Genomic DNA, 14,446 nt, shown 5'->3' on the forward strand with positions numbered 1-14,446 from the left:
CACTGGTGTACCCAGGCATGGCAACATTGATAATGACAGTAAATGTAAATACTTCCAGTGAAAAGCAGTGAAGTGGGATCTGTTTGAAGCACTTCTGGGACTTGGCTGCTTTGTTAGCCTTAAAAAAAAAAAAAATCACTGCTGAAGGACTGACTGTGTTTCTCTTTGGGCAGAGCTTTATTATGAATGTTTTGTTAGCGAGATAGTTGTGGCAGGGAGTCTTTTAAAGTGCCCTGAGAATTTCAACAAAATGGCTGCTTTCCTCGGGTTTCGTTCCTATCTGGATATCAACAGGCTTGCTGCCCTGAGCTCTAGGCAATCTTCCTCGGCTTCAACATGTAAAATTTAATAGGTGGCTGTTGCAAATTAGATCTGCTGTTTCAGCTTTCATCAAACCATGTTTGGAGGAAAACAGAGTGTTTGAACGTGTTTGCTTTTCCCATGCTTGCTGTCTGTTTCTGGCTGCTTTACTTACTGAAATTTTTCTTTGTAAACAGAAAATACCCTTTGTAAAAGCACGCTTCTCCCTGCTGCAGCTTCAAGCCTGAGCAGTAATCCCCTGTCTGAGCAGCATCGTTAGCTTGTTCATAACTAATCTTTATGGTGTAAGTCATAGGCAGTAATCCTGTGTGCCAAATGAGAAGCCCGTCCAGTTTCAGAACAGAAACTCTAATACCAGTGCTGTGTAATCTAGTGTTGTTTAAATATTCTGTTAATTTTCACAGTGCTAGAGTGAGTGTCCAAAGTGATTGCTGATAAGAGGTTGAGAGAGGGCTGTAGCAGAACTAGTGTCAAAACAGGGGCTGAAGCATCAAATTAGTTTGGTGGTGTTTTAACCCCATATGACCAAGTTACAGCACGTAGCTGCTCTGCAGCAGCTAACCTCTTGTTGTGATAGATGCTGTGATTTATTCCTCCAAAGCTGCTCCCAGGTAATGGCGAGGTAAGTGTGTGCATGCAAGCAATTAATGCGGAGCAGCTGTTACCCGGTACCTTGTTGGTGTGCCTTGCCTTAAATTAGAACAGTCCTTAATGCCAGAGGTTTTTGCATTTGTATTTAACTGTGGTTTACATTATGCAAACCAAGCCTCTTAGCACTGCCTCCCTCCCTGTCTTCAGTCCTCCCTGTGTAATGCCGGCTCAGGTTGTATTGCTGTCCCCACTGCATACGAGCAAGGGCACAGCTGTCTTAATCCTTGCTTATGTATCTGTGAAACAACTAGTTAAGTTTTAAATACTAGATCTTGGATGTGGCAAGCAGAGAAAGCAGACAGCCCAGCTATTTCTGGTAGGAGCTTGTCATGCTGCTGGTGTTTCTTTTTTTTTTTTTTTTTTTGGTAAATTAACATGATGAACAAATACTGCTGTAGCTAGAGGAAGCTAAAGCCCAAGAAGCCAGTAAAAGCTACCCCTCATGCAGTATTTGTGTTATAATACACCAAGCCAACAGTGCTGGTCTCCGGAGTATAATCCGAAATAACGTGCTGTTTCGTACACTGCCGTCGCAGTGGGAAAACAACTTTCTTTTTGTGATGCTGGGATACCTGGGGGGGTCTGATCGAGGGAAACTTGTTCTGGAAAGCTGCAGTGCTGCTTTGGGAAAATGGAGAAGCTGCAGATGACATGAGACTCTCTTGTTCTTCATGACCACGTGTCCTCTGGTGAGCAGTTATTTGCTGGATTTGCCTTGTCACACTTGATAATCACTGCAGACCACTTTAGTTCCTTATTAATATGACATAACTTATCCTTCAGTGCAGGGGGAACCTGTCTGTCTTCTTTAAAAAGAAAAGTCAGCCAGAGACCACTACCTCAGTTGCCTCTTAGCCTATTAAGTGATTAATAGGTATTCTCAGAACCCTTAATACAGTGGCTGAGTGGGCTGCTGTAGCAGAAGGTAGGACAAGACTTTAGGCTAATTTAAATCTGTCTTAATGCTCTTGCTTGAAAAATAAAGAAAATACTATTTCTTTGTACATCTGGCAGATCTCTGGGGCTGAGTGAAGAATCCTTGTATTTGAGAAGAGCTTCATGCTTTACCGTCTGAAACTCATTTGTAACTCTAGAGCATGGCAGGGCTGAGGGGCTCGAGTAATGTGCTTTATAAATGTGAGAGTGCTGGAAGGATTACACAGAGAAACTACACCTGCTATCTGCCTGATACGTTTAGCAGATTTCCTGGTTTGAGGCAAGACTTGTCCTAGACCATGGAAATTTTTTAAAAAGTTGTACTGACTATAGGAGCTGGTATCATAACCAAGATTATCTAGAGATAAGATCAGTTTGTTTACTAAAGTATATTTTCATTCTTGATTAAGGTGCTCTAGGAAGCCGTGTTTAAGTGAGCTATTAAGAGCTCCTTTACGTATTGCTACATAATACAGATAGTATTACAGAAAAAGGTGTTCTGGAGACCCAAATACAAAGTAGCCTAGAAAGATCAAAAACTACAGCTCTGAAAGAGGCTGCAGTTCTCCTCCCTGAAGCCGGAGTAGCCTTTTGGTGAAGAGACCCTTAAATTCCCATACAGCTGCTTGGTCACAGGACTGACTTGAAACAGTTCAACTGCTTGTTCCCCTCTGTCTGCAGTGCTGGCACAGGGTCCGTGCTGCTGCGTGCTGGGCTGGATCAGGGATTGATGATGCTGAAAAGCCTTTTCTTAATTTTTTTTTTCCCCCTTCCCCCTTCTTCTCTTTAAATGGGGTTCCATGCTGGTTTAGCATGATTCCCATGTGCTGCAGCAGCTTGAGCAGTGTTGACCAGGCAGAGCACTTGTCAGCCCTGCTGCCAGGGCAAAAGGCGAGGACGCAGCTCCCTAGGAGGTACAAACTGTGCAAAGACCATCCTGTTGCCTGAAGAGCCTCTCACCGTTGCCTCAGGGTATATGTACTCAGAGTATCTGCATTGCATTTGCAGGGCAAGGTGTATCAGCTTGCTGCTTTGGCTGAGAGCTACGAAGAGAGGGGAAAACAAGTCCACCAGAGCAGCAAGCTAGTCTAGCTTGTCCCAGAGCTGCACCGTCTCTACTTTGACACAAGGAAATGGGTAAATCTGCCCAAAAGCCGGATCGCCCCCTTAGCAGGCAGCTGCAGCACTGCAATCTTGCATGCTGAAGGTTGGGGTGCTGCCTCGCTGCTTGGCAGTGACCAGTCACCCATGGTTGTCAGCCAAGCACCTCATTGTGTTATTACAGTTAGGAGCTTGGATCCATATTGCCGGGAGACTTGTTCAAAGGACTGGGGCCTCATTTTCACAATACAGAGCATTTGGCAACACTGGTTTCTAGTTTTTCTGCCCCATACCGTGTAGCAGATTTGCCTTCCCAACTGTTTATGGGGCTCCACATGGACTGGATCAGGGATCTGGTCTACCCTTCCTAAAGCTGCTTTTGTTCACATGGGCTTTTTAAGTAGGAAAAATTTCTTAATTTGGCTTTAAACAAGCTGTGCTGGCATTAATAAGAGTAAGAACACACTGCAGAGGGAGAGGAGTGTCACTTTTTATAGTATAAACCACAAGACTGGTTCTTTGTACTTAGATTTTGACCCTAGGGCTTTATTTCAGTGAATGTTTTGTTGGTGTTGCTGCTGCACTGCTTGTCCCCTCCTGCCCTCTCCCTTGTGCTAATGCAGCTGTTTGTGTGGTCAGGCAATCAGATTGGGGAACCGATTCAGTGAAAAAACAACTTAAGGGAAAAGAAGAGAAAATATCCATTTCCAAGCTGGTAATTCGCAGCATTGCAGCATAAGATGGCTGTACTAGCATGGACGGGTGAGCGCAGGACATGCAAGTGTGCAGCTGAGGGTAAGGATGGGGTGGGATCGCTGCTTTGGGTGGCAGCACTGGCTTTTGGCAGCTTCAAGTTGTAGCTCTAGCCTGCGGGCTCAGAAAATCACATTGCTAGTTTATGTCCTACTTTTCAACAGCTTCAGAGTGTCCATTGAAAATTTGCCCTAAGGCAAGCTTCCATTTTGGTGTCAAATGGCAAAGTACACTTAGCTGCTCTCAGGATGCTCGCTGTTGTCTCCACTGCATGTAAATGGTCCTCGAACTGAGCTGAGGTAGTTTGAATTTAGGGAGCTAAAACATGATTCTGGGGCGTAACAGAAGCCATATGATTTGTTATGTTTCTCATATGACCAAAGCTTGGCTGATGATACAGATTAAGTTGGAAGAAAAACTTGTGTACAAGTGAAAACCAGCTTTTATTTCTGGTTTTATATGACCTTTCTAGGCTATTTCTTTCCATAGTTGTATAACTGCATAGTATTTTCTGTATCTTGGGGTGCTCTGGGAACATCTGGAGATTTCAAAGGACATTGTCATCTTACACTGGTAGCCAGTTACTTTCTGGGAGAGTTTTCAGCCCAGGTATTTTGGTGGTCGGGGTTGGGACAAACAAGGAATATTCTTGTTCTGCAAATAGTGTGGAAGCTTGTGGCAAAAATGGGTAGGATGGATGGCAGTTAGCCCTTCCTGCACTTTACGAACATCCTGGGTTTACGTTGTGTAAGCGTGCTGGACGTGGAGATGTTGGCACATGGGCATCTTTTGTGGTAGCAGTAACTAACCTGTTCCTTAAGCCTTTGACCGTATTCCCATTTTATGTAGTCTTTTTGCTTTATAGAGGTTTTTCTTTTTTAATTTTTCTGTCAAGTCGAACTATTTTCCAGTATATGTTAGTTAACATGTATAGTCTGCATAGATTATGTTAACAGACACACCAATTTCTCCATTTGCCTATTCAAAACTCTCCTTGGTGTTCTCATAACAGTATACCAACTGGGTCAAGCAATTCATTATTTATTATTTTTCTTTTCTTTCTCTAGAATCCAGCGACTATCACTCGAATACTGCTTAGCCATTTCAACTGGGATAAAGAGAAGCTGATGGAGAGGTAAGCAGCCATTTTAGCATGCAGTTGAATTTCTCTTCAGACCTGCAAGAAATGTTTATTACCGGATTAATGTGAGAATGGATGAATGCACGGTATGTGGCAGGAGAATCTCTTGTGTAAGCTCTAAATATTCGCCCTTTAGCAGCCCTTGCCAGCTGAGAGTGACTTCTTGTTTTAATATCATTAATACCTAGTAGACTTCAGAGAAGTTTTAGAAGTTTGCTGCCCGTTGGAGGAAGGGGTGCCTTCCAGTTTGAACACATACAGGCACAGCGTTTTCACAGGCTCTGGGAAAAGCAAGCAGGAACAGGTTGCTGTTATCAGGCAGCTGTTTTGGACTTGGGTTTATTTGCTCTTGCATGTCATGCTAGCATGCGTGTTCCTGACATGTTTATTTGTTAGTCTTGCTGAGACTAAATTGTTCCTGACTGATAAAGGGTGCTGGTAAAGTGCATCTGTGTTGTCTTCATCTTTGCAGCTCTAGATTTTTTTTTTTTAGTATGTAAGCAATGGCTTGAATTTTTCCTCTCCCTCCCCCTTGGAGCAGAGCATTTTATGGTTATTTCTCATCTTTGATTCCCAGCTCTTGTAGAATGTTGCTGGTAAAGGTACTTTTTATAGTTTATTAATATACAGTGGAGGTCAAATCCAGCTACAGGGCTAATGCACTTGTTTCTTTTCAATGCCAGTGTTGCTGTTGAAGAGAGCGTGAGGGAGCTGGAGAATTCAGTTTACTTGTGGAAGCTGGGGGGAGAATTAGGGTGGACCAGAAGGAGCCCTAATGGCAGTACAGGGACTTACTGGTTGTTAGGGCCTTTACTGGTCTTAAGGAGTGTTGAGACAGAAATGGGTGGGTGGGGGGTGAGGGTAGGACTCAGGGCCTGGTAGGATTGTTTGTTTCACTTTCTTTCAATTACCGTTTCCTTTGCCTGATGATCAGGGAATGAGAAGATAGGATGCTTTGTAGTCTGCAAAAAGCAGAAGCAATTATTGGTAGTACTGTTGGATTGATAAATGCCACTTAACAGCCTGTAGGTGCTGTGTGCTGGGCCCGTGCAGTTTGGTACTCTCACGCAGGGTACAAGTGTGGAAGAGCAACAGATTCTCAGTCAGCTAGTAGATAGGTTTGGAGTTTAAACATTTCTGCTGTCCCGGAATAATGGATTTAGGACATCTTTAGCCCCATTTGTGTAACGTTTTCAGTTAGTGATAGTGCTCAGGTATCTCTCAGGTTTTGTTTGGCCTAGATTTTTTTTTTTGAAGTTATTGTATTTTTTAAAGCTTTCTAGCCTTTCCTTTATTTTCCTGAGATTGACCTCTTAGTTAATGTTGGAAGTATGAAAGCTTTGTGTTACAAATATAGTCACATTAAGGCTATTTAAATCTGACTACAACTGTTAAGCATTCTGATTTAGTTCCTTCTCTATAATGTGTGTCTGTCACTTCTTTGTATTTGAGTTTCTTGTGCTGGTTCTTTAGGTCAGGCTGAAGCTCACTCTCCTTGGCTACCTACATCTCACTTTGAGATACCTCTACATAAGTGTACTGAAATGTTACCCCTTTATTCAATAGGATTTTTTTCCCTTCTCACTGAAATCTTGTTTTTAAGGCTGCCATCAATTAAAAATAAAATGGGACTGTAGGTGTTTTCAAAGGGGGGAGTGTCAGCCACTTGTATGTGAGGTGTTATTGTTAAGGCTTTTACAGTTTCCAACCAAAACACTTTAAGTACGTGTAAATATTTAGAAAGTCCACAGGTAAACATTTACTCTTGGTACATATTCATTAAAATACTTATCTTAATTCTATAGGATTACCCCTGTGAGTAATACAATACATGACCCTTGCTTATGAAGACCTATTGCACACTAGTCACGGTTTTGGTGCTGATTGGTGTCCTGATGTATTAGAATAACACTAAAACATTTTCTCTCAAGTAGCTGGTGCTGCTTTCTGTCACTTCTTCACCAAATAGCTTCCACGGAGCCCTTTGCAGCTTTCTGCTGACAGTCAGCTGTGTTAAAGCAGGAGTGTGAGGCTGGGAGCTGGCTCATGGTGTTCAGGAGGTTTTTGTGATTGCTGTGGTAATAGGCAAAGGCAAGGTGGGAGGCAGGTGGTCGCTTCAGTAGTTAGGATGCAAAACAATCAGTTTGGAATAGCGATGGAGCTGGAAATGATGCCATGAGCTAGCTACACATCACATCTTTTTGCTAAAATAGAGGTGGGTCTCATTTAGACAAACATGACAAGCTGATTAAGCCCAAATTTAGACTTGGTTATTCTTCTGAAACAGAGATCACTTTTGAGACTTGCTTGGCTTTGTGTGTGTCCAGCCAATCTTATTGCATCATTGTGCTGGTATAAATAAGCTGAAAAATTCTGGGAAGCATTCATGGCGAGGTGGAGAGGCATGCTCTAATCAGGCAGAAAAATAAACTCAAACACTACTTTTTTTTTTAAGGGAAAACCCCCAAAATTTACATTTTACTTTAAAGTAACACTATCCATTCACTGTGTCTTCAATGTCTGACAAAAAAAAAATGTCTTGTGTCTGAAATCTCCAGCTCGCTAATAGCTAAACTTGTGTGCTGGCTTGCCTGTTGGTGTGCACTCATTGCTGTGCAGGCTAAACCCAGGCAGAGCCTCACCTGGGGCTGGAGCATCTGCTCGTGCTGGGGAGCCAGCAGGTAACTGCTGCTATTGCACTTCTCACTGGCGCCAAGCAAAAGCACTTACACTAAGTGAATCCATGTTCTGCAACAGTGTTGGAGACTTACATAGATTTTTTTTTTTTTTTTTTTTCTTGGGGGACTCTTTAAACAGTTGAACTGGTATAAATTTGGCTTCTTTTACTCTTAATAATCATTAGCAAGACTTCCCAGGAAATTCCTGTTGTTGCCTGCAGTCTGAGTGGGTTTAATGCTTGTGAGGATGTAATGTTTGGGTGCACTTTTCGGTGCTTGATTTCACACCAAGTCAGAGCTTGAACTCAGTTGCTTAATGGTGTGTGTTTACAACCCCTAGCCAGTGTCTATTTTACCTTAGTTCATCATGAGTCAGCATGACGTAACAGGCAGCCTTATCAAACTTTGCCTGTAGTAAAGCAGATAAACGAAATGGCTTCTTTTTTGGTGAGTGTGGTGAGGTCTGAGCTCGTGAGATGAAAATGTCAGTGTTTTGAAACATGAAAACCTCTTCATCACTTTATTGTATTGTTATGTGTATTTTTAATAAGCAGGTTATTATTGTCTGTGCCAGCTTTGTCATGGAGTAATTGCATGGTGTTATTAAAAGGGCAGATATGTTACAGGTATTTATTCCACTTACAGTGAAGTAATAGCCACAATTGAAAAACTGGCCTATCCCACTGGTAAAGCACTAATTACTTGACGTGTCCAAAAGCAAAATTGGTGTTTTGGGGTAGATTTGTTTGTAGGATGAAAGTGGGTAGCAGAGGAAGTACTCGAGTTCAGCTTTTGATGTGCTGCACATACTTTAGAGAGTAAAGATGTTAAATACTGTGTTTTCCTCTGTCTCACAAGCTTGGTTAATAGAGACAGGAGACTAGCAGGTGCAGATTGACCAAGTAACCTCAGAAATAAGTGAAGGAAGTGCTTTAACTTATAACTTTATCTGGATTACCTTCCAATTTTATTATGGCTGATAGCGTCCATCCCTCCTGAGGGGAATTTTGGGGATGAACCTCCTCATGATGAAGAGACTAAAATGCAACTCTCCTGCTTTATGTGCCTTCCCCTGGTCTCTTTTTTAAAAAAAAAAAAAAAAAGAAAAGTGTTTCAAGGTGTAGTCAAAGGCCTGACTTAATCCCTGGAGGTACAGACATAGGTTTTGCAGTCCCTCATCGGTGCTTATCTTGGTGGCCGCATGTCTCTGTTCCCTTTGAGCAGAGGACAGATGCCAGGATGGCCCTGGTGGCTTGGCTGCTAGCCCAGATTGCCTCTTCCCCTTGCATTCAGGGTTTGACTCTTCTCTGTAGGTACCTGGCCGTCTGCTTTCCTTTGGGCAAATAAGTACTTCACACTATTCAGTAGAGGCTGAACAGGTGAAAAATTGTGTATGGCAGGCGTTTTGGTATGAAGATATCTTTTTACTGCGAGTATACTGATTCTCTGATGTTCACAATGTATCACTGAGGTAAATATCCCAAAGTGTGTGCTAGAAGCATTTTCTTTGAGTGAAAAGGCTTTTTTATCTTTGATACTACCTTGGATAGGATTTTATTATGTCTAGAAAATTGTGATTAGGCAGTTACCAATAGCAGGAGGAAATTTTGTAGAAATAAAAGAAGCTGACAGCTTGATCCCTCTGCCAAAAAGGCTTGATACTATTACGGACTTGGTAAGCAGTGGAAAAATTATAGAAAAACTTGAAAACAATTTACTGGTATGTCTATTCATTTTAAAGTAGCAGAGAAAACAGCTTTGTGATGAAGAGAATGAATTTTCAAAAACTAATAGAACCAGCTGATGAAGTCAGCTACAGTCAGCAAAGAGCCTGATGTTGGTTGGTTGGACCATAACATTTCTCAAGTATCAGAAGTGCTAGAGTTACTGAATACCTCATTGCAAAGGGAGAAGAGCCAGGGGATTGAAAAGGCTGTTAAAGGTGCTGTGCTCCTTCCTCAGATGAAACTAAGGACCGAGCTGCCAAGAAGCAACCCTTTCAATTTGAGAAAAATCAAAAATCCTGGAGTTGTGAAGGAGGAGGGGGTTAAAGGACTTGTCCCATGTTTCACAGCAGAGATGATAGCATGCAACTATATTATGTAAAATATGGGGCATACATTGGGTTCAGCTCTTGGTATGGTGTGTGTAGAGTTAATTTGCTCAAGAGGGAAGTAGGAGACTAGATGGAACCTGTTAGTAAGTCCCTTATCAGTTAATTTTGTGATGAATGTTTGTTAGTGTTAATGAATGACTTGGCACAAATCTGTTTGGAGGCATTTGGTTTGGAGGAGGATCCAGCTGTCATACTGGGAAAAAAAACAGACAGCTGGGAAGATCCTAGCAGTGAAAGTCGTACAAAGTGTCACGATAGGTCTCCCCAACACAGAGATGGAAAAGAATATAGGATTTCTAGTAGAGAGTAAAATGGAGCTGCTAACATGACAGAGCTCCGGAGAAAGGTAGACATCATTGTTTGGTATGCATTAGATGAGATCTGCAGGAGAAATACAGGTGAAATCGTGTGAGATCACGGTGAAACCTTAACTGGGATTGCATTTGTTTTGGCCTCCTTGGGTTCAAGGAGGATGAATGGAAGTGAAAGCCAGTGATTGAGAAGGTTTGCTGGGACAGGGAAGTAGAGAAATGTCATGTGAGAAACCTACCTGCTTTGTTGAGAGGTTGTTACAGCTCCTGCCTGTGAATCCTTCAACCAAAGGACATGGGAAGGGCAAAGGGAGATCTGCTTAAATGGATGGTCTGTGTTGATGCTTGAACAAGTGGAAAAAGGCATGGTAATTGGAATTAAGATCTGTTCCTAACAGTTGAAGGAACTGGAACAGGCTTCTTGACTGGGCCCTTAGTGTGTTTGCATAAGGAGTGGTAGTTAGAGGGGTGTTGGACTTTACTCTGGAGTATCCATTGGAACTCTGTATTTTTGGGGAGACCTAGGTTTTCTTCTGCATTTTGTAGAGTTCTTATTATTGCCCAGTGACAGCATGATTTTGAGTGAGACACATAGGTGCAAATAGTTGTGGAAATTACTTGCTTGGTGCACCCTGGCACAGCAAAGCAAGCAAATGTATTAAAAGAAAACATCATGGGGAAGGAGGAGTGCCCTTTTTCTCCTTAACACTGGTGACATTCACAAGTGGTAATCCCAAAGAGCAGAGTGAATATTGTAAGAATTAAGAGCGCAGCAGAGTTAAAAAGGTAAAATTCAGCCTTTTTTCTTAGATTTATGTTTTTGCATGGCCCTGGCTGAGTTTCTCAGCTGCCTCATTTGCTTTGCCTATGGAAGTGTAGGAGAGACCAGGCACTTAACACAGAAATTATTTGATATGGGCTGTGGCTGTTGTACCAAAATACAAGCACCTGCATGCTTTGCAGGTAACAGTGCTTTAGAAATGTTTAAATTGGCTAAAGACACTGATCTGTGCATCCTGCTTGAGTTTCCTTTATCACTAGCCTTTAGCCCTGAGAAACAGACTATGTCAAATCACTTATTTTCTATCTGTTACTGGGACCCTACTGAAAGCCTCAAAGGAAATGGTTGTTCTGAATTAGTTACTCATTGATATTTAGAGGGAATTGGTAATTCCAGGTGAAAAGCAGTTGTTAGTGACTTTCTGTCCGTGTATCTTGGCGTAGGGCAGTGGGTGTCATGGCTCAGAAGAGTAGCTTTTGCAGAGATTTTGTAAAAATAGAACTGCCTGTTGTAAGTGTAAAGTCAAGTTTCTGATGTGGATATGCACCCTTAAAGAGCCCACCATTACAACCATCTCTGGGATTTCCATAAGCATTTAGCTGACCACAAATGCCAGTATTAAAGTTGCATCATAGCATTTGTCTTCAAAACTATTTTCTTTGCAAACATCACACCCAACTGTTTGTCTGCTCTTCTCAAATGGAGGATGTCTTACACTGATCATGCTGCATGTAAGAACAGTTGGAAGGCTGGAGACCTTTTGTGGAGTTAATATTTATCCATGACTCTTTAATAAACAAATACTGCCTATAATGGGACCGCACTGAATTCACTTGCTAAAATTTTCTAGATATAAGTAATCCTGAAGGCAAACAAAACTTGGTTGAGTTAAATCCCTGAGCTAACATTGAAGAACAGTGGCAAAGCCTCGTGTGTGCTGCGATGCCAGAATTCGCCACTACCTTCAAAATTCAGTGTCTTGAAAATTAAGATCTGAAGTGTGTGAACTGCATCAAGAAACATATGAACCAGCAGTGAGATTAACCCTTTTTAATTGTAAGTAAAGTCTTGTTGGTAGGTGGTGCTGCAAGAGAGTTGCTCTGGATTTGGAACTTTTTGGGAATACTGTGGGATAAGATGACCTAGCCAGAGGCATTTTGGTCAGGTGTTGTATACCAGGCCTAGTCCCACATTTTTGAGACACACCTAGTAACTTCTTTCCCCAGCATAAAGCCTTGGTTCTCTTCTATCTGTTGGTAGACAGCAGATTCTTTTTTTGGTCTGGTTTGTGATGAGTTTAGATATGTGCCTTGTAAAGACTCTTTTAACTGAAGTCTTGCCTGTGTGCTTAGCTACGGGGACTACAGTTGTCTGCCTGTAGTCATGGGGGGGCGGTGCTAGATAGGTGCCACCTTATTTGGATTTAACTTGATAATGATGATGGGAGGGAATGACTTGTTTACTGGATTTGAATGGGGGATGTATGCGCAGGTAAGGTTAGCTGGTTAAGGATCAGATTTGATTAGTTCTTTGCAGCTGCTGCAGGGTGGAGAAAGGTATGTGGTGTCTTGATACTGGGAAGAGGCTGACCTGCCTACTACTGATTCTTTCAAATCTAGTCCTCCTCACCAAGTTAAAAAGCTTTCTGTAAGCCTGTAAACCAAACCAGTATTTATTTTCCTTAAGGGAATAGGAAATAGAAAGAAAATGTTCTTTCATCTCCCCCCAACAAATTCTGCATCCTCCTTTCCATGAGATACCTAATATTTGGAAGCATAGTAAACCTGGAATTGTATTTTCTTAGGAGGTTTTTTAAAATAGGTCAGCTGGAGACAAAAGGTACTCAAATGGCTAGGATTTTGGCCTGAGATACGGACTGCGCAGGCTTTGGACATGGACAAGGTATTTAGTGTGAAATTGGAGACTAGCCTAGCTGGAGATCACAGTCCAGACCTAGCAGCCGTTCCCAAACTCTGGAGTTGACTGAAGTGTGTGAAAGGCAGTCCTGCAGTTGCCTTAGTTGGAGATCGGTGACCATGCATAAGTGTTTGATCAGCTGAACCAGGTGTCTGACTCTACTGACGCATTTCTTCTTAGATCAGAGAAGGAAGTGCCAAAACTGAAGTCAAGACCTCTTTGGGGCACACAATGTAGACTGAGTACATGGAGGAAAACACCAAGTACAGGAACTAGGGACCTGTTGAATCACAAACTGTGACTGATTGCTGCTTCCTGCCTCCCCTTTAACGCTTTAGTGATTAGAATATTAGGAAAAAATGCAAGGCTTATGCTGAAAAGAGAATTTGATTGAACTTGGGGCCATCAAACCTGTGCTTTAGGAAGGTGTCCTGATGTGAAGTAGGATACTCTTGCTCTAGTTTCCTGTCCTGGAGTTTTAATGCAAAGCAATCACTGTGGAGTATCATGGATTACTTGAAATGCAGCTGAAGAATTGAAGGTACCTGAATTTTCAAGAGTGTCCAATTCAAGCCAGAATCTCTGAAGGGATGTCGTTGATTAATATCCACCTCTCTGGTCAGGGCTGTGTTGTGTTCTATTAATGAAGAGTTTATTAAAAGTAGTGGGTGTGTGAGTGTTTTGAAATATTAAAACCGACTTTGTACATTTAACTCCCAAATAAAATTCGAAAAAAGACTAATGCGGAAGGTAGGTAAATTTTCATTCTCTTGTATGTGTTACGCAGGTACTTTGATGGCAACTTGGAGAAGCTCTTTGCAGAGTGTCACGTAATTAATCCAAGTAAAAAGTCTCGAACGCGCCAGATGAACACAAGGTCGTCGGCCCAGGATATGCCTTGTCAGATCTGCTATCTGAACTACCCAAACTCGGTGAGTACCTGGCAACCAGGTGGTATCTGACCAGTAACTCCCCAGATTTTGCTGTCTGAAACTTAACATTTTTGGGCAAAAGTCTGTAAGGATTTCTCCAAGAGTATTTTTAAAAAGCCTTTGAAATGAAGCTGAGATTTCACTTTTTTCATTGAATCTTCTAATCTGTACTATATACATTAAAACCCAGTGTTTCTTAATGCAATTAACCTTATGTCGTGAGTGCTGCAGCTGATCCAAGTAATGCAGTGGGGACCACAGAGTTATGTAGTGCTTTGTGTTCTCTTTAATTCTTACTGTGTCGTTTGACAAACTTACTTTCCTTGAACAAACCTCAGACAGTATTAGTTTCCCCCAAATGGGATTGCATTTCAAATGAAACTTATTATCCCTTCTGCAAAAACCTTTTGAGGGTGCTGGGGTCTGGGCAGCCGAAGAGTAAAGTTCTTCAGAAGAAAGCAAGCAGGAGATTAAGTGATTTTTACAAAGGTCAGATACCAATTTAGACATACATATAAATGGTACATGAAAGAAGAAATATGTGGAAAGCATGACGAGCAAAGGGATTTACTTAAATAGAATGACAAGACTGGAAATAGCTTATAAAAGTAGTAAATAATGATGCAAAGTAGTCAAGCTAGAAAGCCTAGAATAAAACTGAGTAGGAGTTAGAAGTAGAAGTTGTGCTGTTCGGAGAACACAACCAATGTGGATATCTTTGGATCTTTATAACGTTTCTGCAATACCTTCTTAATTGGAGACGATTAGGTAAATTGCTTGCTGGGGCTCTAAATTAGTCTTTTTTTAA

General features: G+C 41.8%; 1 protein-coding gene across 1 annotated transcript in view; it reads left to right on the forward strand.

Annotated features, from left to right (window-relative positions):
- ARIH1 (ariadne RBR E3 ubiquitin protein ligase 1) overlaps nt 1-14,446 on the forward strand; it is a 64,226-nt gene that overhangs the window by 22,786 nt on the left and 26,994 nt on the right. Inside the window, exons 2-3 of the mRNA XM_074879971.1 lie at nt 4,830-4,897; nt 13,494-13,638. Of these exons, the coding sequence (XP_074736072.1) occupies nt 4,830-4,897; nt 13,494-13,638 (213 nt within the window). The remainder of the gene's footprint in view (nt 1-4,829; nt 4,898-13,493; nt 13,639-14,446) is intronic.

The sequence above is a fragment of the Strix uralensis genome, chromosome 11 (assembly GCF_047716275.1).
Source record: "Strix uralensis isolate ZFMK-TIS-50842 chromosome 11, bStrUra1, whole genome shotgun sequence".
NCBI classification, from domain to species: Eukaryota; Metazoa; Chordata; class Aves; order Strigiformes; family Strigidae; genus Strix; species Strix uralensis.